Source organism: Pseudorasbora parva, chromosome 22, assembly GCF_024679245.1.
Source record: "Pseudorasbora parva isolate DD20220531a chromosome 22, ASM2467924v1, whole genome shotgun sequence".
Classification (NCBI taxonomy): Eukaryota; Metazoa; Chordata; class Actinopteri; order Cypriniformes; family Gobionidae; genus Pseudorasbora; species Pseudorasbora parva.
Genome location: NC_090193.1, coordinates 12,876,049 through 12,902,048, shown reverse-complemented (window position 1 = coordinate 12,902,048; position 26,000 = coordinate 12,876,049). Strand labels below are relative to the sequence as shown.

General features: G+C 40.0%; 1 protein-coding gene across 4 annotated transcripts in view; it reads right to left on the bottom strand.

Annotated features, from left to right (window-relative positions):
• Positions 1–26,000, bottom strand: part of cdk5rap1 (CDK5 regulatory subunit associated protein 1) — a 128,574-nt gene that overhangs the window by 22,420 nt on the left and 80,154 nt on the right. For 3 of the 4 annotated variants that reach the window (XR_010900538.1, XM_067430986.1, XM_067430985.1), the window contains exons 10-12: positions 22,994–23,124; positions 22,566–22,715; positions 9,241–9,381 (exon numbers count right to left, since the gene is read on the bottom strand). Coding sequence is in view for 3 of the 4 variants with exons in the window: in XM_067430986.1 (XP_067287087.1) it covers positions 9,241–9,381; positions 22,566–22,715; positions 22,994–23,124 (422 nt within the window). In the remaining variant the exon portion in view is untranslated. The remainder of the gene's footprint in view (positions 1–9,240; positions 9,382–22,565; positions 22,716–22,993; positions 23,125–26,000) is intronic. The other variant, XM_067430987.1, reaches the window with a different exon arrangement.

The following is a 26,000-nucleotide window of genomic DNA, read 5'->3' as shown; positions in this document are numbered from 1 at the left end:
TAGGGGAAGCATTTTAATCCTATGAATGCATATAAGAAAATGCATAATCGAAAATAATCGAATCGTATCGAATTCTAATGTGAATCGTCTCGAATCGAATCGTTCTGAATTGGCAAAAATCATTCTTGAATCGAAAACCTATGAATCGTGAATCGAAATTGATTCGCTGCCTACCCAAAGATTCACAGACCTATTATTAATTCATCCTTTACATTAGGATATGTACCGAAAACGTTTAAGTTGGCTATAATTAAACCACTTATTAAAAAAACGTAACTTGAACCTAAAGAATTAATCAATTACAGGCCAATCTCGAATCTACCGTTTCTATCAAAAATACTAGAAAAGGCAGTGTCTTCACAATTATGTTCCTTCTTAGAAAGAAATTGGTATATGTGAGGATTTCCAGTCAGGATTTAGACTGTACTGAGTACTAAGACTACTGTCATTAGAGTTACAAATGATTTACTCTTATCATCTGATCGTGGTTTTATCTCTCTATAAGTGTTACTCGATTTTAGCGCTGCATCCGATACTATCGATCACAATATTCTTTTGAATAGACTTGACAATTATGTTGGCATTAGTGGAATTGCTTTGGCATGGTTTAAATCGTACTTATCTGACCGTTACCAGTTTGTAACAGTAAATGAAGAGATGTCACACCGATCACAAGTTCAGTATGGAGTACCACACCTCAGTGTTAGGACCGTTGCCTTTCACCCTGTATATGCTACCACTGGGAGATATCATTAGGAAGCATGGTTCGTTAGTTTTCATTGTTATGCTGACGATGTTCAGCTCTATATTTCTTCACACCCTGATGAAACTTACCAATTCACAACATTAACGGAATGCATAGCTGATATTAAAAAATGGATGAATAGTAATTTCCTGCAACTTAATTCAGATAAAACTGAATAATTGTTAATTATTGGACAGAACAGCTCCACAAGTAGTAACCTAGAATACTGTCTAACACTTGATGACTGTTCTGTCAAGCCCTCGTCGTCAGTGAGGAACCTGGGTGTGCTCTTTGATACCAATCTTTCATTTGAAAGCCATGTTTCTTTTTTCTGCATTCTACCATCTTAAAAATATATCTAAATTACAGCACATGCTTTCAATGCAAAATGCTGAACAGTTAATACATGCGTTCATGAGCTCAAGGCTAGATTATTGCAATGCTCTACAGGGTGGTTGCCCTGCTCGCTTAATAAACAAACTCCAACTAGTCCAAAACGCAGCAGCTCGAGTTCTTACTAGAACCAGGAAGTATGATCATATTAGTCCAGTTCTGTCAACACGACACTGGCTCTGAATTAAACATTGCATACATAATAAATCTTGCTTATTACTTACCGTATTTTCCGCACTATAAGGCGCACTTAAAAGCCTTCAATTTTCTCAAAAACCGACAGTGCGCCTTATAATCCGGAGCGCCTTATATATGGATCAAGCAGGCGCGCTGGAAGCCGTTTAATTCCGGGGGGGCTGAAACAAAGTTGGGTCGTAAAATGTGTGACGTCATTATGTTGTCTGTGGCGACCCGACATGTGTTGTAGTAGAACCCCCCTTTACCATCAAAGAGCACAGACGGACCCACAGCCCCAGATTATTGTTGTTTAAAATTAGTTACTTGTTAAAACGCGATCATACCATGGGTGTCGGAAGGAAAACTGTGGGTGGTTTTAGAATATGTTTTTGCTGGAATTGGAATATTATTTGCAAAATGCTTTGTTTTCGCAAACGATTGATTGCGCCAGACAAAATTTCGGAAATCACTGAGTTATTTGCCCTGCCTTTTGCCGAACTCGCTCTACTCCCTTTTCACATCACAGATCAGAAAGGCATTTATTTTCAATAAAAATTGAGAAAATATTAGAAAAGTGGAAAAAAAAGAGTCAAACACCTAATACGTTTTTCTCGGTTAGGGGTAGGTAAACAGACGTGTTGAATTAGTGACGATAAAAGTGAGTGGGTCCAATTTATCATTGGTCTTTAGTGGGTGAGTCTTGTCCTCACGACACACAATGGTTCCGGCGCCCATGGATCATACACACACACACGTTAATCATCACTCATAAAGCATTCTTTTTATTTGTGTTCATAGGCTACATACAATATCCAGCATCTGCCAGGGCTTTTAGTCCATCATGTGCGCATATTTGGAGAAATAATGATTCATAATCACGTTTGTAAAATATCATGTGTCCCGACCTCAGCAAACTGGTGAGAGTAGGCTAACTTACATTTTAACGTCCAGCTCACAAACCTCGCGGATGTCTGAACAGAGTTTGTGTCGGTGTCAAGGTCAGCGTCGTTGTTGTTTACATACTTTATTTGAGAAGATTTCCCAATTTTACTTTTCTTAACCGTGTTAGTAGTAACGTTACTCAAAAAAAGTCTACAAATACGTTTCTGCTGCTTATTGCTAACCATGACCAAACGAGAGTGAGCGAGGTGACATGATGGTGACGAAAGCACTTCCTGAAGAATTATTAAAATAATTATTAATTAGTTTATATCTTATCCACGGCCCATTATTTTAATCCCATTAAAACACAGTATGTTATGTCAGTCTATTTTAATTTATTTTATTTCATTTCATGTTTTACAATATTTTAGTCCACTATAGCGAGGGGGGCTGCAGCCCCCGCAGCACCCCCCTTCCCGCGCTACTGGGATCAAGGCGCTCAGTCAAAATGTTTCAGTATGAAAAACCAATAAAAACGTGCGTCCGCGTCTCTACAGTCACTATTTGAATGAAGGCAACAGCACTACTACGGGGCATGAACATCAATGAATTTCGAGGCGGTCCTTCTTGGTGCTTTCGTTTTATGAAAAGACGTAATCTCTCCATACGCAAACGTACTACCGTCTCGCAGCCAAAAGATTACCAAGGCTGGGAGATATTGTTAACATGCACATCAACGTTTGAACAACGTTACCATGGGAGTGAATGGAGTTGTCAGAACGCTTAATAAAGTTTGACTTAAGCAATATTCGCATGGGATTAGTATCTGGGATTTCTGTGATTTAGAAATTTCTCCCCCACATCTGAGTTTTACGTGGCAGTGGCACATTCGCACATGATAAGCAAACCTGTAATTTTACTCGATTTTACTGACTTCTCCCGGATATAATGTCAGGACTTGTAAATGTTTTTTCGTTATAGCTGTATGAAATCATAAACAGTCGTATCGATATCGTTTTGATAGTTTTATAGTAATACAAATTATTTCACTCAGTTAGAGAACACGCAAATTAAAAACTGAACTGAGCTCAGACCAGCGGCAGGAGTCAGATTTCATTCATATACAGTGGAAGATTGAGTTTCAAAGCTAAATGTAAAAGCGCCCATTTAAGGGGGCTTGTCATTGTAATGTTCTGTTGTTATGTTTTTCATTAAGATTAGTATTGATGTTAATATTAAACACACCATTCAAGCAATTTGCTCCCAAATTGGTACTCATTCAAAAGTGAAAGTATAATCCGTGCGTGAACGGTGCGCATAATGAATGCAGCCTCCATTCTTCGTGAAAGATAATTGATAGAAATGCGCACAGAAAAAAAAAAACCCTTGAAAAAATGATATAGGATCCGCCCAATCCTGGCCAAATCACAGAGATGCCAATTCGCACAGGACTAATATTATCACAGGACCTCGGTGTTCGGCGGTAGGTAATTTGCGGGGGAATTTTTACTTTACAAGTTACAGACATGGACGATTCGCACGGGATTAAGATCACAGACATTCTCTGCAATTATTACAAATCACCAGAGGTCCCCAGATAATACGAGTCCCGTGTGAATAGTCAGTTTGTCTGACTGTTTTGTTGGCATTCCCTTAAGCACAGCTCCATCTAGTGGATGCATAACGCAAACCCAGTCCAACGTTTGACTGCAGTAGTTTCTAGACTATTCTATGCGCCTTATAATCCGGTGCGCCCTATATATGAAAACAGTTTTAAAATAGGCCATTCATTGAAGGTGCGCCTTATAATCGGGTGCGCCTTATAGTGCCGAAAATACGGTACAAAGCACTTAATGGTTTAGCTCCCCAGTACTTAAGTGAGTTCTTAAAGGGTAAGTTCACCCAAAAATGAAATTGATGTCATTAATGACTCACCCTAATGTTGTTCAACACCCGTAAGTGTATTCACACTATACTGTCCATGTCCAGAAAGGGAATAAAAACATCATCAAAGTAGTCCATATGTGACATCAGTTAGGGTGCTTTCACATCTCTAGTTCGGTTCATTTGGTCCGAACCAAGGGCAAACAATTATACATTGTTGCATTTTTCAGATTTTTTGGTTCCTTTTCACACCACACTGATTGCTTTGGTCCGAACCAGTTGAAACGAACCAAAACGCAGGCACATGACAACATCCACATCACTCATTGGCCATGGCGTATTTCCTAAACTGCTTTTCGATTCGTCAGAATTTACATGTGGGAAAATTCCAACAGGAGAGGCAAAGCCAGCAAACTATAATAACACTATGGAGAGACGACTGCGCGGGCCAGTTTTGTCCCTGGCCATAATCTACTACACTGTGTGTATTTACCACAGTATGCAAACAAAACATTTCTATAATGAAGCGCGGATGCGACATGAAAACAACGTTCTATTGCACTGCAGACGGCGAGCGCGCATCGCTCGTCACTTCAAGAGGAGGCGTGCATTAATTATTAACTCTTGACATGCTTCCATCTTCCGAAAATATTGCCAACGATCTTTCAGGTAATAATATCATGCACACAATGTCAGCGCAGCTAACTACGGCAGCTGGTTCAGTCCAAAAATGATCAGTACTTTTGCAGTTGGTTCTGTTCGAGGTCGGATCACGTTCTCACCACAAACAAACCGCTCCAGAGTTCGTTTGAAATCGTACCGAGACCACCTCTTCAAGGAGGTCTCGGTACGCTTGTTTGGTCCGCTTTTGGTGCGCACACGAGTGCGATTGCTGCTTTCAGACCTGACCAAACGAACCGCACCAAAGAGGGAAACGAACTCTAGTACGATTCAACCGAACTAAATGAGGCAGGTGTGAAAGCACCCTTAGTTAATTAGAATCTCTTGAAACATCGAAAATACATTTTGGTCCAAAAATAACAAAAACTATGACTTTATTCAGCATTGTCTTCTCTTCCTTGTTTGTGTTCAATCCTCAAATAAAGATTCAAACGTTTATGGATCAGTGAATCGATCAATGTTTTGGATCGCCAGTGTCGCGTGATTTCAGCAGTTTGGCACGTGATCCGAATCATTGATCATTGAACACAAAACAAGGAAGAGAAGACAATGCTGAATAAAGTCGTAGTTTTTGTTATTTTTGGACCAAAATGTATTTTAGATGCTTCAAGAGATTTTAATTAAAGGTCCCATGGCATGGGTTGTTTTATAGTTTTATAATGTTTCCTGGGGTCTACTTATATTATTAGTATGGTTTTTACATCAAAAAATGTCATAATTTAGAAATAAAAGGCATTTTTTCTATAATGATATTAGCCCTCTGCGAGTCTTCAGTGACTTAGTAGTTTAGTCAGGCACGAGCTGGAGCTGAGCTGCAGCGCTGCCAGTCAAGAGAGAGACAGAGAGAAACGGAGCTGGGGAAAGATTGAGAAAGATCACTGGCTTGATTTACTGATGCATCAAGACAGCCAGCGGTGGAACTTACAGTTTTAAACGATTTAGAAAAAAAGTCTGTGTGAACTTGAATGATTAGCTACACATCAGAACTCACTGATCCCAGATCAGGCATTAATGAACACTGTCACTCACTGTTTGTGGCAGTGCTGTTGAATCCGTATGGTAAAGCCTGTGCTGCTGACATCCACTGATAAACTGAATCCATTCTCTACTAATTCTCTGGACGGGCAAAGCAGAGGAAGGGGTGGAAACCTTTCCTGGTATGACAGGAGAATTCAAGATCAGCTTGTCTGGGCTCTCGTTTTCACAAAGGCAGAGAAAGACAGCCTTTACTCGTTTTACACTGATCAAAATTTCTAGCGACTTGGGGACAATATTCAGGCTAGGGGAACTCATATTAATGTTAAAAAATAAATAAATAAAAACTTCATACCATGGGACCTTTAACTAACTGATGTCACAGATGGATTACTTTGATGATGTTTTTATTCCCTTTCTGGACATGGACAGTATACTTTGTATACACTTGGATATGCTCTTGGACTAAATATAAAATATCTTAAAATGTGTTCCGAAGATGAACGGAGGTCTTACGGGTGTGGAACGACATTAGAGTGAGTCATTAATGACATCAATTTCATTTTTGGGTGAACTAACCCTTTAACACATTAAATAAACTCTGGAATAGTCTTCCTAGCATTCTTTGGGAAGCAGACACACTCTGTCAGTTTAAATCTAGACTAAAAATGCAATTTTTTTACTATGGCATACACATAGAACATTTTTAACTTTCATTATTTAAATCAATTAACTGATTGTTAGGCTGCATTAACTAGGTCAGCCGGAACCGGGGACACTTCCCATAACACCTGATGTACTCGTTACATCATAAAAAGAGTGGAATCTACACTAATGTTAGTCTCTCTGTTTATCCCAGGTTTACTGCAGTCAGCCAGATCCAGGCCATGTCCGGATCAGATGCTGGACCTATGCCCAGACATATGACCAACACATCCTGGAGTGTTTGCTGAGAGTGTGTCAGTTGGTGTCTCCTCTGAATTTGCCTCACCGGCACATCATCCTCAATAAACCTCCGGCGCAATAACTCCGATCTTTCAAGTATTCATACTCTTGTGTGATTGAAGCACCATCCTAAATGAACCCGTCTCTTGCGTGATACCAAGAAATTTTGAATATTCCAATCAAATATGATTTATGACCTTTAAGGTTGCCAGAATAATAATCATAACCTGTTTGATAATAGTCCAGAGGAGAACTGGCACCTTATCAATCAATCAATCAACTTTATTTATATAGCGCTTTTACAATCACGATTGTGTCAAAGCAGCTTCACAGTGTCAAACAGGAAAATATTGCGAAAATATTGCAAAATTCGATTTGGCTGTACAGTCGTACTGGAGAAAACAGTGATGTTATCAGCTTATTTTAATTTATATAGAGAGAGTATGTTGGCAGATCAGTATTATAGTTTATAGAATTAAATAAGACCTAATTCATACATTTTATTTGTATAATAAGTTGAATAACTTTAATCATATTTTTTAGTGTCCCCAACTGAGCAAGCCAAGCCAGTGGCAAGGAACCAAAACTCCATCGGGGCATGATGGAGAAAAATAAACCTTGGGAGAAACCAGACTCAGTCGGGGTGCCAGTTCTCCTCTGGCCTATTAAGACACTGTGTAAGATTATTATTCTGGCAACCTTACAGGTCAGAAATCATATTAGATTGGAATATTCAAAATTTCAGGGTATCACGGAAGAGACGGATTTATTTAGGATGGGGCGTTGATTACACAGGAGTATGAATACGTGAAAGATCGGAATTATTGCGCCGAAGACGGGTTTTGAGCATGTCGTGCCAGTGAGGCAAATTTGGAGGAGACACCATTTGACACGGCTCAGCAGACACTCCAGGATGCGTTGGTCATGTCCAGGCAGGTCCACCATCCGATCCGGACAGGGCCCAGATCCGGGATAAACCTCGGGATAAACAGAGAGACTAACATTAGCGTAGATGCCACTCTTTTTATGATGCAACGAGTACATCAGGTGTTATGGGAAGTGTTCCCGGGTTCCGGCTGACCTAGTTAATGCAGCCTAACAATCAGTCAATTGATTTGAATAATGAAAGTAAAAAATGTTCTATGTGTATGCCATAGTAAAGAGGTGTGTTTTTAGTCTAGATTTAAACTGACAGAGTGTGTCTGCTTCCCAAACAATGCTAGGAAGATTTAGATATTCTAGGTATGATCAACTGGCCAGAGTTTTGAGACCGCAATAGACGTGATGGAGTATAATGTGTTAAAAGCTTGCTTAAGTACCGGGGAGCTAAACCATTTAGTGGTTTGTAAGTAATAAGCAAGATTTTAAAATGTATGCAATGTTTAATAGGGAGCCAGTGCAGCGTTGACAGAACTGAACTAATATGATCATACTTCCTGGTTCTAGTAAGAACTCGAGCTGCTGCATTTTGGACTAGCTGGAGTTTGTTTATTAAGCGAGCAGGGCAACCACCCAGTAGAGCATTACAATAATCTAGCCTTGAGCTCATGAACGCATGTACTAACTGTTCAGCATTTTGCATTGAAAGCATGTGCTGTAATTTAGATATATTTTTAAGATGATAGAATGCAGTTTTACAGATGCTAGAAACGTGGCTTTCAAATGAAAGATTGGTATCAAAGAGCACACCCAGGTTCCTCACTGACGACAAGGGCTTGACAGAGCAGTCATCAAGTGTTAGACAGTATTCTCGGTTACTACTTGTGGAGCTTTTCTGTCCAATAATTAAAAATTCAGTTTTATCTGAATTAAGTTGCAGGAAATTACTATTCATCCAATTTTTTTATATCAGCTATGCATTCCGTTAATCTTGTGAATTGGTAGGTTTCGTCAGGGCGTGAGGAAATATAGAGCTGAGCATCGTCAGCATAACAATGAAAACTAATGCCATGTAACCCCGACTGAGTCTGGTTTCTCCCAAGGTTTATTTTTCTCCATCATGCCCTGATGAAGCTTTGGTTCCTTGCCACTGTCGACTTATGCTTAGCTTGCTCAGTTGGGGACACTAAAATTATGATCCATGTTATTCAGCTAAATATACAAATAAAATTAATTAATTAAGTCATATTTATTTCTATAAACTATAATACTGATCTGCCAACATTGTCGCTATATGATAAATTAAAATAAGCTGATAACATCCCTGTTTTCTCCAGAACGACTGTACAGCCAAATCAAATGTTGTTGCAATATTGTCCTGGTAACACTGTGAAGCTGCTTTGAAACAATCATCATTGTAAAAGTGCAATATAAATAAAGTTGATTGATTGATTGAAATACTGCTCATTAGAGTGCTGTCATTTTTAAAGTACCGGTACTAATAAAATTTCATTTCATACCCAACTTACCCAGTTGACCAATATGTTTAAATGGGGTCTAAAACTTTTTAAGCTTGTCCACTTTCAACCCCTTTCAAAGGTAGTCGAAAACATTTTCAAAGCAAGCAACAATAAAATTGCTCCGAATATTACAGAAAGAACTATTAGTGCATACCATACCTTTACTAACACATAGTCTCCAGGTTTAATGGGGACCATCTGAGGTTTATCCGGCTGAACATGCAAATCTGCTTTAGGAAAATGTACTTTCATATTTCCATCATTTCGACCACAAAGTTCCTCAGAGGATCTTTTGCTCTCCTGTAAAATATCAAGAAAGAAAGAAAAAAACAAAATTCTGTAAGGGATAATCATACATAATGCTTAAGGTTGTAAAACTTTTAGGCATTAAAAACATTGCAAGAGTCTCTCAGAGTAAATCTACAATAATTTACCCTTCCCACTGAAAGCAATCTGTAATCAGATGTAACTGATAAAAAAAAAGATATATAAAAAAAAAAAAAAAAAAATAGTGTCATGGTTCAATAAGGCTATGTTTGAAATAACATACTACCTTCTTACTGATTAAGTATATTACAAAAATTAAGAGACTGTGCCAAAAAAAAATTAATCAGCATTTCTTCATGTATGGCAGCCATTCCTTTCCAGTGTCTACTGAAGTCCAACAAAAGCATGCCTCATTCTACTTAGTTAGCTTACAATTAGATTATAACCTAAACTAAATCATATTTAATCAGGAAAAGTATATAAAAAAACCCTGATGTGGTCATCAGTTTCCTCTTGCAATAGGACCAACTGGTTGAGTGCAAAAAAAAGTTAAAATCTGGCTTTAATATCCACTGGATAACTGTCAACTCATTGGAGTCACTGATGTGATGACATCCAATGACAAAAAAACAGCAGTTTGGGTTAAGTGCATGGTGAAGATAGTTTGAAATAGGCTTCTAGGGGCATGGCTGAAGTTGTGCAAAAACAGAAAGAAGCCCGTCATCAATGAAAAGTAAAGAAGAGCCAGGCTCAGGTTTGCAAAAGACCATAATGATTGGACTATAGAGGACAGAAGTAAGGTAATCTACTCTGATTCGCTGCCCAAGTTCTTTTTTCAAGTTCTGAGTCCAATTTTCAGCTTTGGTCCACACCTGGATATTTAAAGAGGGGGTGAAACACTCAGTTTCAGTCAATCTCATGTCAATCTTGAGTACCTATAGAGTAGTATTGCATCCTTCATATCTCCGAAAAGTCTTTAGTTTTATCATATTTATAAAAGAAATATAGGCTGTACCGAGTCCTTCCGGAAAAAAACGAGGTGTATCGTGTGGACGGAGCTAAAGAATGACAAGCGCAAAGCGGTGACGTCCTCAAGCGTGGAGAAACCCATCGCTATCTTAGCTAATACAGATAATGATCCAGAATCAAATCTGAGGCAGAAATAAATTGAACAGGAGAAACGGCAACATCAGGACGTCCGTCTCTGTGGTATGTAAGTTACTGTATTTAGTGGCCTCTCCACATTTCTGTGTCTTTACTCGCAGTGTATGAGGACATGATTCGGTTTATGGACTATTGTATGCAACTAGACCTTAGAAGTAGCAAGCAAAACGGTTTTGCACGTCAGAATACTGTAACGTTATACAGAACAACAATGGAGTAACCGTTAGCGCATTTGAATGACGAAGCACGCGATTGTGTCGTTTACTGATGTTTACTCACGCGACGATAGCCAAAAGCAGAGACATTTGAAGCAGATTAACTCACCGGCTGCTTCCAAAGCAGGACCGAACCTTTATCGCTGGGACCGCTCCGTCAAAAACACACTTCTTTGGTATGATTTGGTAAAGTCCTGACAGCAGTGGCGTGTAAATCCACTTTGAAACGCGACTGAAACGATGTTGTGAAGCTTCCCGTCATTTCTGCGTTCAAATCGGTTCAAATGCAGCGCTGCCTTCCCGGAATGCTGTGCTGAAGCGTTGAAGTCGCTCGACGTCACCCATAGGAATAAAGAGAAGTGCGGCGCCGCAAGTGTTCACGGACGACTGGATCTGCATCTGAGAGACTGTTTACGGCGTGCATTTCCTCTCTCTCGTATAGTCACACACGCGCGCGCGCGCACGCACCCTACCGGGAGAAGAGCCCGTACGGCCCATACAAGGACCTTCCGATCTATTAACGTCAAGTAGACCCATACTAGAAAAAAACTCGCCGAAACTTGTGAGAAACCGGAAGGAGTATTTTTAACACAGAAATACTCCATCAAACGTCCAACATTAGTTTTTGAAACTTTGTCTATGTTTAGGATGGGAATCCAAGTCTTTAACAGTGTAAAAAGCTCAGTATGCATGGAACAGCATTTCACCCCCCCTTTAATGGTCTGAAGGAGACCTGAATAGGCCTACAACCCAAGATCTGTGATATCTTAGGGTGCTTTAGCAGGAAGGGAATTGGGCAGATTAATCTGTGAAAGATTAATGAATCAAGCCACGTACAAGGTTATCCTTAAAGAAAACATATTTCTTTCTGCTCTGTCAATGTTTCCCAACTCTGAAGAATTTTTTTATTTATTTTTTGTCAGTAGAACAATGCTTCATTCCCCACAGTCAGGTCAAATAAAGGGATGGCTTGTCCAAAAATAGAAAATCTGTCATCCTTTACTCACCCTCAAGTTGTTCTAAACCTGTATGAATATATTTCTTCTGCTGAAACTACAAGAACATATTTTGAAGAATAAGGGTAACAGTTGCAATTACGACTATATCATCCCTGTTCTAAAATCACTCCTCTGGCTTCCTTGTCTCTCTCAGGATCGAGTATAAGATCTCCCTCCTTACTCACCAGTGCATCCATTGTGACGCACCCACCTATCTCAAGGAACTCCTCACCACACAAACACTCACATGTAACCTCCGCTCTGTTTCAACGTATCTTCTTAAAACTTCCACTACCAAACACCGTACTATGGGAGATCAGAAGGCCCCAGTCTGTGGAATGCTCTCCGCGGACCCCACTTGTGGACTGTAGATGCTTTTAAACGTGGTCTTAAAACCCATCTTTTTAGCAGTGCTTTTGTTTGATTTGTTAATTCTTAATTTTTCAGTTTTATTTATTTTTTATTTTTTTGTTGTTGATTGTTTTAAATCTGTAGCACTTTGAGATTTTGTTTAAAATAAAGTGCGTTACAAATAAAATGTATTATTATTATTATTATTAGTTGATGGACCCTATTGACTACTATAGTATGGGGAAAAAACGATGGAAGTCAACGGGGTCCCATCAACTTTTTGGTTACCGTCTTCAAAATATCCTGTAAAGTGAAAACATTAGCATTGTGTTGTTTAAAAGTAAATGCAAAACACTGAAAACACTGCATCTTTTTTGAAATCATATCAGTAGTTCACAGAATAAAATGTCTCGGGTTATGACTAAGTGAGATGACAGTTTTGGGAATTAAGAATATGACACTTCCGGGGGGAGAGAACGCGGGCGCACGTTGGCTGCCACTTCTCCGTCCGTATTGTTATTTTTTTTTTTTATTATTACCATATTTGTTTGTTTTTAAATAATTTAGTTTTTTATTATTATTATTTGGCTCTTTTTGTGCTGTTTTATCGACATTGGAGTTCTACTGTGGAGTTTCTCTCGGTTTTGGGCACAACATCGTGGTATTACTGATCCTGCTGACTGAGAACATTGCGACCTGTCTAATGCAGCAGTGCGATAACAACGCGTCTGGATTCTGATTCTAGTTATTCAATTTGGATACCGCTGCTCCTATAATGCGGATTCCTTCGCTTTGCCATCTTCATCAACATCATCATCATCGACATCATTAGTGTGACCCTGTCTGGGCTTTGTGGAGAGCGGGTCCTTCAACAACAGTTGGATTTCATCATGATGAGGTACTCTTTTTCAGAACTTCTCTCATTGGAACATAATTTGCTTCCCGACGTCTGTGTTTAAAAGACCTTGAAATCATGTCGGCTTTTATGTCAGCCGAAATATTTACACAGAGGATCATGGCGTCATGTTTATACTACTGGGACTGGAAATAAAGTTCTATGGTCTCTATCCAAGGTGTCTGAAACACACAAGCGTTCACTACGTGGTGTTTGCCATGCAAACTTGTGTTACCCGCAACTGACTCATCAGAAAGTGAGGAGTGAAACTGCTCGATTTGCACATCTAAATGTTCGTTCAATGAATAATAAGACTGCTGTAGTTCATGATATCATATCGGACAATGCTTTGGACTTTTTTTGTATCTGTGAGACTTGGCACCAGCCAAACGATTTCATAAACTTAAATATGAGTGCTCCACCAGGATATACATACATTGAGAGACCACATCAAAGTGGCAAAGTTGGCGGTCTCGCTGTTATTTACAGAGCCGATATATCTGTCACGGAAATGACCATTCCCTGTGTATCATCATTTGAATGCATTGCTTTTAAAGTGAACGGAGTCTCACCTGTCCTTATTGAACTCATATATCGACCTCCAAAACCAAATCCTATGTTTTTTAATGAACTCACAGAGCTATTTAATTTAAATATTCCACTTTTAAGTAGTACTCAAAAAAAGCATCATTAGTTTTAGAAATGTCAAGAACCTTAACTATGACAATCTCTCCTGCCTGATCTTAGAGCACTCAGCTGTAGAAACTGTTGATCACTATAATTCTATTTTGTCATCTGCTTTGGATGAATTAGCCCCTAGGAGAAAACATGTTGTTTCATTTAGTAAATCTTCTCCATGGTACCGCTGAGTTAAGGGCTATGAAGATGAAAAGCAGGCAGCTTGAACGTCAATATAAGAAATCGGGTTTGACAGTTCATACACTCATGTACGACGGTCATTTGAGTCAATACGCTGAAGCACTCAAAGCAGCAAGAACAAAGTACTACTCATCTATTATTAGTGATGGTGCTGCAAACCCAAATAAGATTTTTAAGAGAATCAACAGCCTCCTTGCACCAATCAAGTCACCAATTTGTTCCTCTGTACAGGAGTGTAACAAGTTTCTCAGTTTCTTCATGGAAAATTTTTAAAATATCTATAAGTCTCAGTCTGGTACCCTGCTCTGTAGTTCCTGTGATCTTTCCACCTAGTTTTCCTGATAGTGCATTTTCTAGTTTTAGCATAGTCACTAATGACTGTATTCTGAAATTAGTGATGGCAATGAATACAACTACATGTACTCTTGACCCAATCCCAACATCTGTTCTGAAGGGATGTCTCTCGTCAATTTGCCCCCTCATCTTGAACATTGTGAACACCTCCCTCATTACTGGTTCAGTTCCAAAAGCCCTTAAAGTTGCAGCTATTACACCAGTCCTTAAAAAGCCTGGATGTGATAAGTCAGATCTATCTAATTACAGACCTATCTTAAACTTACCCTTTCTTGCTAAAGTTTTAGAACGTGTTGTTGTGGCACAGCTCCACTCACACTTGTCTTCCAACAAGCATTTTGAACCTTTTCAGTCTGGGTTTAGAAAGGGACATAGTACAGAAAGAGCCCTGGTTCGAGTTATGAATGATCTGCTTATCTCAGCAGACTCTGGAGCCTCCACCATCCTGGTCCAGTTTGATCTTAGTGCTGCATTTGATACAGTGTGCCATTCTATCCTGATAAACAGGCTGGAGAGATGGCTTGGTATCACTGGCACGGTACTTAACTGTTTTAAATCTTCCCTCACTGATCGTACCCAGTTTGTTGTTTTGGGAAACAACAAATCTGAACTTGGACAGGTCTGTCATGTTGTTCCTCAGGGATCTGTACTGGGTCCTATATTGTTTAGTGCGTATATGCTTCCTTTGGGACAAATTATTAGGAAATATGCTTTGGGGTATCACTTTTATGCATACGATACGCAAATTTACATCAGCTCCAAGTCTGATCCTACTCTCACCTCAACAGTTCTTTCAGAGTGTGTGCTGGAAATAAAAACATGGATGCACCTTAATTTTTTAAAACTAAATTCTTCTAAAACAGAGGTTCTACTCATTGACACACCAGCAGCTATTCATAAGGGTAGCAATATGAATTTGATTATGGATAACTGTGTTGTACTTTCATCTGCTTAGGCTTGCAACCATGGAGTAATTTTTGACACTCATTTGACACTAGACTCTCACATTAAGAGTATTACAAAATCTGCTTTCCATCACCTAAGAAACATCGCAAGAATTAGGCCTTTCCTCACTCCACCTGACGCTGAAAGGCTTGTTCATGCATTTGTTACTTCCAGGATAGACTACTGTAATGCATTATTCATTGGCTTACCAGCTAAATTAATCAAACGCCTCCAGTATATCCAGAATTCAGCTGCTTTTATTCTCACATATACTCCATCACATCAACATATTACAGGCGTGCTCTATAGTTTGCATTGGCTTCCTGTACAGTCACGTAGTGTTTTTAAAATGCTAACATTAACATACAAAGCTATCCATGGAACTGCCCCTTCTTATTTTTGTGACTTAGTCACCCGATACATGCCTTCTCGTTCCCTTCGGTCTGCTGACTCCCTTATACTTCAACAGCCTTCCCATAGATTAAAATCTATGGGGGAGAGAGCTTTCTCTGTTGCTGCACTCAGGTTATGGAACGCGCTTCCCATTGCTGTTAGAGAGGCTCACACAATAGCCAGTTTTAAGAAGCTGTTGAAAACTCATCTTTTTAAAATTGCTTTTATGGACTGTCAGTAATATTCTGCTGTGTTGTACTGCACTTTTTTTTTTTTTACTTTGTATTGCATTTATTGTAGTTTTTGAATTGTATTTGTTTGTACAGGGTATATGCAGGAATCCTGAAGTTAATTTCAATACCTTTTTAAGACTTTTTAAAGACCTTCTCAAAATATGAGAAGACCTCATCGCACTTCAAGTTCTAATCTGCAACAAACCTTTAATAAACAGTTGTAGTCGAATGTAGACTTAAAATCTCTATCGTAGGCCAATTTTGTATTGTTTATATTGCATATCTGTTTCGCAACGTATGGAGGGCGACACATTACCTAACTGCGCATTTCACAAAATACATGACGTCACCCGTAGACAGCGCTTGCCTGGGATGAAAATTAACTTTTTTCAAAGTCTACCACTCAATGTTTTTACCAGCTACTTTTTTGTTTTTAACTGACAATGTGTAACTGCATGTGAAAATTAATACTACAAGCTCTACAATACTTAAGCAGTTTATTTAATCTCAAGTCTCAATGAAATACTGACATTTTCACGATGATTTGTGGTCTTTTATGGCTTCCAGTTTTATGGTTTTTAGTCCCATGAATGAAACTATTTGTTCTGGCATCTTTGAAGCGTGTTGACAACATACTGAGCAGAACAGTATCAGAATGGGATGCACCGAAATCAAAATTCTTGACCGAAACCAAAAAAGAAGAAACCAAAGCCGAAAACCGAAAAATAAAATTCAAACTAAAATGTTTAACTCGACCTCACTCATGTGTACATTAAATAATAATGTACATGCCTACTGGCCTGCAGAAAGGTACAGAAATTGAATAAAGTAATCAAATGTAAAATAACTGCATATTTAACTGTTTAAATGAAAGATTAATCCTTATTAAACTTACAAAAGCTATTCAATCAAGAGCATTGTTTAATGTCAAACTAAATATAAGGACATCCCTCAGGCAGCAGTAAAGGCTACTGCGCCTTTAAGACCTGATGCAGGAATATGCTCGTCTTTCTCGACTGTGCATACTATACAGTTCACTTAAGGCATATTCAGACTATGTCTGCTAGGATACTCATCAAGATGTACATGTTGACATACTTCTTGTGTGAGTTTGTCCGTGTAAACGCAAGACTTGAAAGAGAACTCAATATTTGTGCGCTGTGAGACGAACGCGCGCTCTCGGATGATGCACAGGGTCAGATCTTTTCTCAGCGCGCGCGAGTCTCACAGCGCGTCTTCAAGCGAGTGATGACGGAGAAAACGACTGGTTATATGCGCACATACGGTAGCACTCGCATGCATTGAACAAATTTTACAAAGAGGTGAAACAGCTCGGTAGGTGAAGCGAGTTTACCCGCCACAATTCAAAAGCAGCCGCATTTGGCTGGTGGCAGTGCTAATTTCCATCCCTGGCACGCGTGCTCCGAGCCGATCTCAGACTGAGCACCCGTTGTTTTTAAAGACTTATGGGGATGAAAATAAATATATTCATAAATACTTTTTGGAGTCAAACTCTTTTGACAAAGCTTGAACAAAATACTTTCAAAATTTAAGACTTTATAAAGCTGTGATAAGACTTTTTAATACTTTATAAGGGTCTTAATTTTCCCAAAATTGATTTATCACCTTTTAAGACTTTTCAAGACCCCACGGATACCCTGTTGTAGCGCTTTGGGTTCTAGAAAAGCGCATTATAAATAAAATGTATTATTATTATGAGGAAAGGTGAGGTTATGCATCATTCCATGTAAAGCAGACTACACTTCCCTTTTTTCACAGGAAGGGGGCGCAATCAGTCGACCTACGATGGCCAGGATGTAAAGGAAGATGTTGATAATGTCGGTGTAGAGGTTATAGTACCTATAGTACTATAGTACCTAATAAAGGTGTGCAGAGTTGTCCATCCGGCCGTTTCCTGCAAAGAGGCTCCAGAAAGGAGGGCCACCAAGGAGGCCATGCCCCTGGTGGAATGAGCCCTCATGGCTATCGGTGAAGGCAAATTGCGCACCTGATAAGCCGTGGCTACAGCCTGGATCCAGTTACTGACTGTCTGTTTTCAAGCAGGCAGCCCATTCTGGGTGAACTCCTCTGCGTAGACTTCTACAAAAAGAACTTCAATGCCCGAACCGGGGGGGGGGGGGGGACGGGACTCTGGAATGAGCCGCAGCCTCATCCTCCGAGCTCCACGGAGGAACCATACAACCAGTTGGTGCCTCCCCAGCGATCCATCACCTATAGGTGAGTGGAAAGCCCTAATGGCAGACACAAACACCTTAAGTGTGTACGGGGTAAGCTCGGCGGAGAAGCGACCTTGGAGAGACTCCAGCACTGAAGCCACCAGGCAGTTAACTGGGTCCACCTCATGTTCGCTACACCGAGTGGAAAACACAACACACCCACCCTCTGGATGGAGTCACCACTCCCCGGACCTCAGCCTCTGCCTCGACAAGATGTCTGCTTCCTGATTTTGTTCCCCAGGGATGTACATCGCCCTGAGGGATGACAGTTTCCCCTGGGGACACAGGAGAACCTGGTGCACCAGTCTGCATAGAGGGCGTGACCTCAGGCCCCCTGGTGAATTAGATCCGATACCACAGCCATATTGTCGGATCGTACCAGGACATGTTGGCCGAGGTGGTCCGGGAAAAAGCTCCTCAGAGCCTTGTAGACTGCCAGCATCACCAGGCAGTGATGTGCCAGGAAGAATGCTGAGTTCCCCACAGACCTTTCGCAAAGTGGCCTTTAATGACCGCACCCTAGCCAGTGAGGGACGCATCTGTTGAAACGGTTCTCCAGCAACATGATGCTCCCAAAACAGCCCCTGGGACAGGAACCAAGGTTTCCTCCATATGATGAGGGAACGAAGGCATCTGCGCGTTACCCTGATCACACGGAAGGAATTTCCCCTCTGGGAAAAACCCTTGGTCTTTAGCCACCACTGTAAGGGTTCTCATGTGGAACAGGCCAAACGGTATCACGTTGAATGTTGCTGCCATGAGAGCCAGTAGTCTCTAGAACTGCTTCACAATGAGGCAGCAGCCTAGCTTCCCTCTGGAGACTGCCTCCAGTATGGACTCAATATGCCTGGGGGACAGCTGTGCCCGCATCGTCATCAAGTCCCATACAACTCCCAGGAACATAGTCCACTGGGAGGGCATCAACACGCATCCCTTTGTGTTAAGTCTCAGCCCCAAGCACTTCATTTCGAATCATCCTTCTCTTGCACGACTTGCTCCAATAAGCCAGTTGTCGTCTCACTAGAGCCAATGCTGCATCCATGCATTTCATCAACGTGCAAGGGGAAAGAGCTAGGCCAATGGGGAATAACCCGAACACTGGTACGCTTCGCCCCCAAAAGCAAACCTCAGGAACTCCCAATGGGCAGGAAGGATGGAAATGGATCTGACTCACGATGGGATAGTGAGCATCTTGAACCTGAATCTCCTCAGAGACCCAACTCCCCATTTCCCTTTTTGGGAACAATGAAGTAGCGGCCGTAAAAGCCGGACTCCCTGTCTGGCGGAGAGATACACTTTCTGGCCTCCTTTTCAATCAGGGAGCACACTTCCTGTTCCATTACCTGCCACTGTGTTGGGCACACTCAGTCACAGTCACCACACTGATGAACCTCAGTGGTGGAACACTGAACTGCAGTCTGTACCCTTTGCCCACGGTACACAGGGCCAAAGCAGATATATTCGGGAGGCATAACCATGCAACGAGATACTCTACTAGGGGAACCAGCCTCTCGAGGTTACCTACAGGGCCTCCTATTCGACCCCCTGAAGCGGCCACCCGGCAGAGCTTAGTCTGGGAGGATTTTCGATGTGTGAACATGTTCACTGCCCAGCTGCAGTTCTTTCTAGTGGCGGCTGGGGCAGCATGCGTTTGCTGGAAATTGATGTGACCCGAGCATCGTAGACAGAGGTTTGCAGCATCGACTTCCAGAAAACCCCACGGAGGAGGCGACCTCCGTCCCTCTCCGGGAGAGGGGGCTTTATCTGATTCGACAGGGTCGCAACAGAATCCCTTTTAGAAACAACCTGTGATAAACCTCCCTTGTAGATGAATATATAGAAAAGTGGACACAATTCGGATAAGTCAGGTTGATAATTTTCATCATTTTTAATTCAGTTGTCTGAGGTCAACTGATGACATTTGTGTGGTTTTTACATTCAAAAACATTATAACTAATAAGTAATAGGCTATTTTCTATACTGGTTTTGAGGCTCTCTCCAAAATGCTGGGTTTTGATGGGGGTGCCACACTGGAGACTTGGAAGTAAATGCCCACGGCTAGGATTGGATAAGATTTGCATCTTTGCATCATGCCCCTTGTAAGTTTAGTTTACTTGAGGGAGGGGTTGATTTGAAAGCGGCAACCGGAGTAATTAAAGTACGTCTTTATCAAACAAACACAATGATTTATTTCTCATCCACCCGCAATTGATTGGACTACACACAAGGCCACACACGATCGTTCAATATAAGCACGTACTGTGCGCGCTCATACAAGCGCCCTTCAAATGTCACGTCAAGAGAGAGAGAATAGCACAGAACAAGAAAGTAATATTACGAGATTCATTGGCCTTTGAATCAGGACGTTGAGCTTTGCGAGCCCTGGCCCATACATGTCTGAGTCCAGCATCCTAAAGCTAAGGTATGTTCTGTTAGACACGTACACATAAGCAAAACGATCTATAAAAATGCAATACTATTACATATAAAAAGCACGTTTTACTCACATAATTGTGTTTTAATCTAAATATGCCTACAAATCCAGCGCCACCTGAGATTTGTTTACAAACGATTCCGTAGTGAAATGAAGCGAACTCACGTACATGTCTTCCCCACGTGAGCTGGAACTTCATTAAAAATAAAGTTCAACTACACATTCCTAATATTATAATCCGAAGGAAGTTTATGCAGTGACTGTGTTCTTCCACTACCAGGAATAGCACAATATCTTGCTATATTCTTCAGCGTGTTTATTGCTGCTGGCTAGTGCAATCCAAACGGCTTCATGAGTCATTGGGCAGGGCTACTGAACTACACATGCTTATTATTCTGTTGAGGTGGTGTTTCGTCAGTCGATAACGTCAAGATTCGAACACGATCGTTTTCTGGGCCTGTTGTCTATAAAAGCTTTTCTTTGACTAACAAGGATGTTTTCAGTTCCAAAACTTACAGGATATTCTTATATTACCATGAACTTTTATATGTCAAAAGCTCAGGGGAAAGTTGATTTTTCAATTTATCACCTCTCAAATGCCACCATAATGACCCATCAAGTGAACATGGTCTGAATGATAGGATGAATAAACATATCTAGCTCCTGAAAGTCAGATAATATGTACATTTTTAGACGTTTTAAAAAAAATATTTATTCATACGGAGTCGTCATCTATACATAAGTGCGAGATTCAATCCGTTTACAACATATTTGACTTTCATCCCGAGAAGAAAGACCACAGGCGCGAGGCTAAAACAAGGCTGAAAGCTCACGGCTGTACGCGTCGAGATATTTCTCAATATACACAGCCAGCCCCCTCAGGAGCTGACTGCATGCCTCGCACCAAGCAGTATCACATGTACACCGATTGTGTGTGCTAACTCCTATTGCAGACCCATAATCTACGCGCTGCCTCGGCAATGCGAGATCAAGCCTTTTATATATCAAAGTGAAGTGGCAAACTCTCGTTTACATCGCTATCTCGATGCTGAGCACATCTGATTCTTGAAATCGTAAATCTTCTCCACCCCGGGGGAAGAAGCCACAGCATGAGCTTCCGCACGGGGAAGGAGAACATCGGCTTGCTACAGGCAGCCCCCTCAAGAGCTGCCCGAGCGCCCTTAGTTATGAATAAAAAAGCATGTTTGGGGCTTGACGTCACCCGCCTCAATGCCATGCACGTCTGAGATGGCTCAAGCATTGGGTTCTCCACCCTGGGGGAAGAAACTGCAGTGCGGACTTCCACGTGGGGAAGGAGAAGATCTGAACTGTAAGATGAGGACTGAGAAGGTACCTCAGCAGTCACAAGACCCACTGACAAGTCTATCTGCAAGCCCACTGATCTACGCCGCCTTGCTGCCTCAACAGATGCGGGACATAACCAGCGAGGCTGCCCGCTTCTCAAAATAATATTTTGGACAAACAACACCAAATAGACAAACAATTCATACACAGAGCGCCTGGCTGAAGTGCAAAAGGCTATCTGTACCATGTTCTTTTGTACCTTCCGGGTATGCCGTCACATACTACGTCATGACTCAACACCAATCAGGATTCGAAATTTTTCCTTCATGCTTCAGAAGTGCTACACTGTACATACACATATACAAAAGTACCCCAAACAGTCATCTCGATGACGCAGCGTGAGTTCCCTGGAAAAGGGAACAAAAAATATAATTCTACTCAAACTCTATCAAATCTATGAATAGTAAATTTAGAAAAACTGATAACTTTGTAGCGGTTAGATTTTTTTCTAGAGCCGTATAGTATGCAAACTGTGTAACTATTACATATTTATGGTATATAACAGAGCATACTTTAAAAATGTCTCACACTCATACTGTTCTAAACCGGTATGACTTCCCTCTGTGGAACACACAAGAAAATCTTTTTTAAAAGCTGTTTTCGTCCATACACTGAAAGTCAGAGAGGATTTTAAGTGCTGAATAAAATTTACATATGTAACAGTTATCTGTTTAGCATTTTTCTATCCCCAAGCAACCCTACAAGCGGTGGGTAAAATAAGGCAAAACATCATGAAGTACGAAGTTATACTCACTCCTTCTACCAACACCAGCTGTGCACTGCCGATTAAAGCCCTGTTGACTTTAGTTGCCTCTTCTCTAAAAACAGAGATTAGTTCCTCCAGACGACGCCGTTTCACTAGCACAGGAACATCATCTTGAAGCCGATGATATGCATGAGTTTTCTAAAGATAAGCAACAAAAAAGCCACAGTAATTTTAATAAATGTTCTTTTTGTATATTTTTCATTAAAATACTTTTTCCTATACCAGTTTTTAATCATTCTGTAGAGATTGCTGGGGATTTCCATTTTATTATTCATATTTATATTTGTTTTCAATGCAAAAAAATTTTTTTGTAATGACAGCCATATTATTATGAAAAGAATTACAAGAGATAAATGAATCTGACACTGTAAAATAGGAAGGGATATAGGATAGGAAAAGCAAAAGGTAGACCAGACCTTCCTCATGCTGTAGGCAAAGAGAAAGCCCATGTTATAGCCCACCTCCCTGAGGAGAGATAGGGTCTGCTGATGGTCATCTTCAGTCTCTCCACAGAAGCCAGTGATGAAGTCACTGCTTAGAATGACTCCTGAAACGAAAAAGAACGATTTATCAGGGGCATGAGGGGAACATCATAAACCACTGCACTTCATTTGCATCACATCTTGACACAAAATTGATTATTTTTTGATTATATTGAGGCATGGGACAAAACATTTAAAATCATTCTTTGACATCTTAGTATTTAGTATCAAAATTATGATACTATTTCTCACCCTTTACCTGCTCAAACTATAACTCAATACTTTATAGTTTGGATCTGAGATTATATATTAAATGGGTCCAATTATGTCCTTTTATGAGATCTTTTTTTATTTTTTGGGGGGTGTACTAGAATATGCTTTCATGCTTGATGTTTAAAAAAAATGTAATTTTGCACATTTTACATAATTACAGCACCTCTGGCCAGAATGTGCCGTTTATTTCCAGTTTCAATGAAATCCTTTCTTTCGATAAATACAAAATGTGCTGTGATTGGTTAGCTAACCCAGTGTGTAGTCAATTTAAGTCAAGTCACTTTTATTTATATATCGCTTTTTACAATGCAGGTTGTTTCAAAGCAGCTTCACAGTGTTAAACAGGCAAATAATGCAGCAGAATTTGATTCGGCTGTACAGCCGCTCAGGAGAAAACAGTTTTGTCATCCAGCTCAGTTCAATTATCATACAATGCGGAAAATAAGTATTTGAACACCCTGCTATTTTGCAAGTTCTCCCACTTGGAAATCATGGAGGGGTCTGAAATTGTCATCATAGGTGCATGTCCACTGTGAGAGACATAATAAAATAAAAATAAAAAAATCAAGTATATCAAATATCAAATATATATATATATATATATATATATATATATATATATATATATATATATATATATATATATATATATATATATATACAGTCTTGTCCAAAATAATAGCAGTACAATGTGACTAACCAGAATAATCAAGGTTTTTAGTATATTTTTTATTGCTACGTGGCAAACAAGTTACCAGTAGGTTCAGTAGATTGTCAGAAAACAAACAAGACCCAGCATTCATGATATGCACGCTCTTAAGGCTGTGCAATTGGGCAATTAGTTGAAAGGGGTGTGTTCAAAAAAATAGCAGTGTCTACCTTTGACTGTACAAACTCAAAACTATTTTGTACAAAAAATTTTTTTTTCTGGAATTTAGCAATCCTTTGAATCACTAAACTAATATTTAGTTGTATGACCACAGTTTTTTAAAACTGCTTGACATCTGTGTGGCATGGAGTCAACCAACTTGTGGCACCACTCAGCTGTTATTCCACTCCATGATTCTTTAACAACATTCCACAATTCATTCACATTTCTTGGTTTTGCTTCAGAAACAGCATTTTTGATATCACCCCACAAGTTCTCAATTGGATTAAGGTCTGGAGATTGGGCTGGCCACTCCATAACATTAATTTTGTTGGTTTGGAACCAAGACTTTGCCCGTTTACTAGTGTGTTTTGGGTCATTGTCTTGTTGAAACAACCGTTTCAAGGGCATGTCCTCTTCAGCATAGGGCAACATGACCTCTTCAAGTATTTTAACATATGCAAACTGATCCATGATCCCTGGTATGCGATAAATAGGCCCAACACCATAGTAGGAGAAACATGCCCATATCATGATGCTTGCACCTCCATGCTTCACTGTCTTCACTGTGTACTGTGGCTTGAATTCAGAGTTTGGGGGTCGTCTCACAAACTGCCTGTGGCCCTTGGACCCAAAAAGAACAATTTTACTCTCATCAGTCCACAAAATGTTCCTCCATTTCTCTTTAGGCCAGTTGATGTGTTCTTTGGCAAATTGTAACCTCTTCTGCACATGCCTTTTTTTTAACAGAGGGACTTTGCGGAGGATTCTTGAAAATAGATTAGCTTCACACAGACGTCTTCTAACTGCCACAGTAGTTACAGGTAACTCCAGACTGTCTTTGATCATCCTGGAGGTGATCATTGGCTGAGCCTTTGCCATTCTGGTTATTCTTCTATTCATTTTGATGGTTGTCTTCCGTTTTCTTCCACGTCTCTCTGGTTTTGCTCTCCATTTTAAGGCATTGGAGATCATTTTAGCTGAACAGCCTATCATTTTTTGCACCTTTTTATAGGTTTTCCCCTCTCTAATCAACTTTTTAATCAAAGTACGCTGTTCTTCTGAACAATGTCTTGAACGACCCATTTTCCTCAGCTTTCAAATGCATGTTCAACAAGTGTTGGCTTCATCCTTAAATACAGGCCACCTGATTCACACCTGTTTCTTCACAAAATTGATGACCTCAGTGACTGAATTTTTTTTCACTGCTATTTTTTTGAACACACCCCTTTCAACTAATTCAACTAATAGCCCAATTGCACAGCCTTAAGAGCGTGCATATCATGAATGCTGGGTCTCATTTGTTTTCTGAGAATCTACTGAACCTACTGGTAAATTGTTTGCCACGTAGCAATAAAAAAATATACGAAAAACCTTGATTATTCTGGTTAGTCACATTGTACTGCTATTATTTTGAACAATACTGTATATATATATATATATATATATATATATATATATATATATATACATATATATATATATATATATATATATATATATATATATATATATATATATATATATATATATATATGCTTTGACTTGGATAACAAGTCCCTTGCTTGAGTCTGGCCTCCTCTTTAAAAGGCCAAACTCCACCCCAACTGGGACTTTTCCAAAAATTGGTAATTATCATTTGTATAAACTCACCCAGGTCACATCTTCATGCATTTATACTCACTCAAGCAGTAACAAAAAAAATCTCAACATACACCCCACAAAATAAACATACTCATTACAAAAACAACAAATTTAACATTTTAATTTTACCCACACATAAACACGGGTACCGCCATC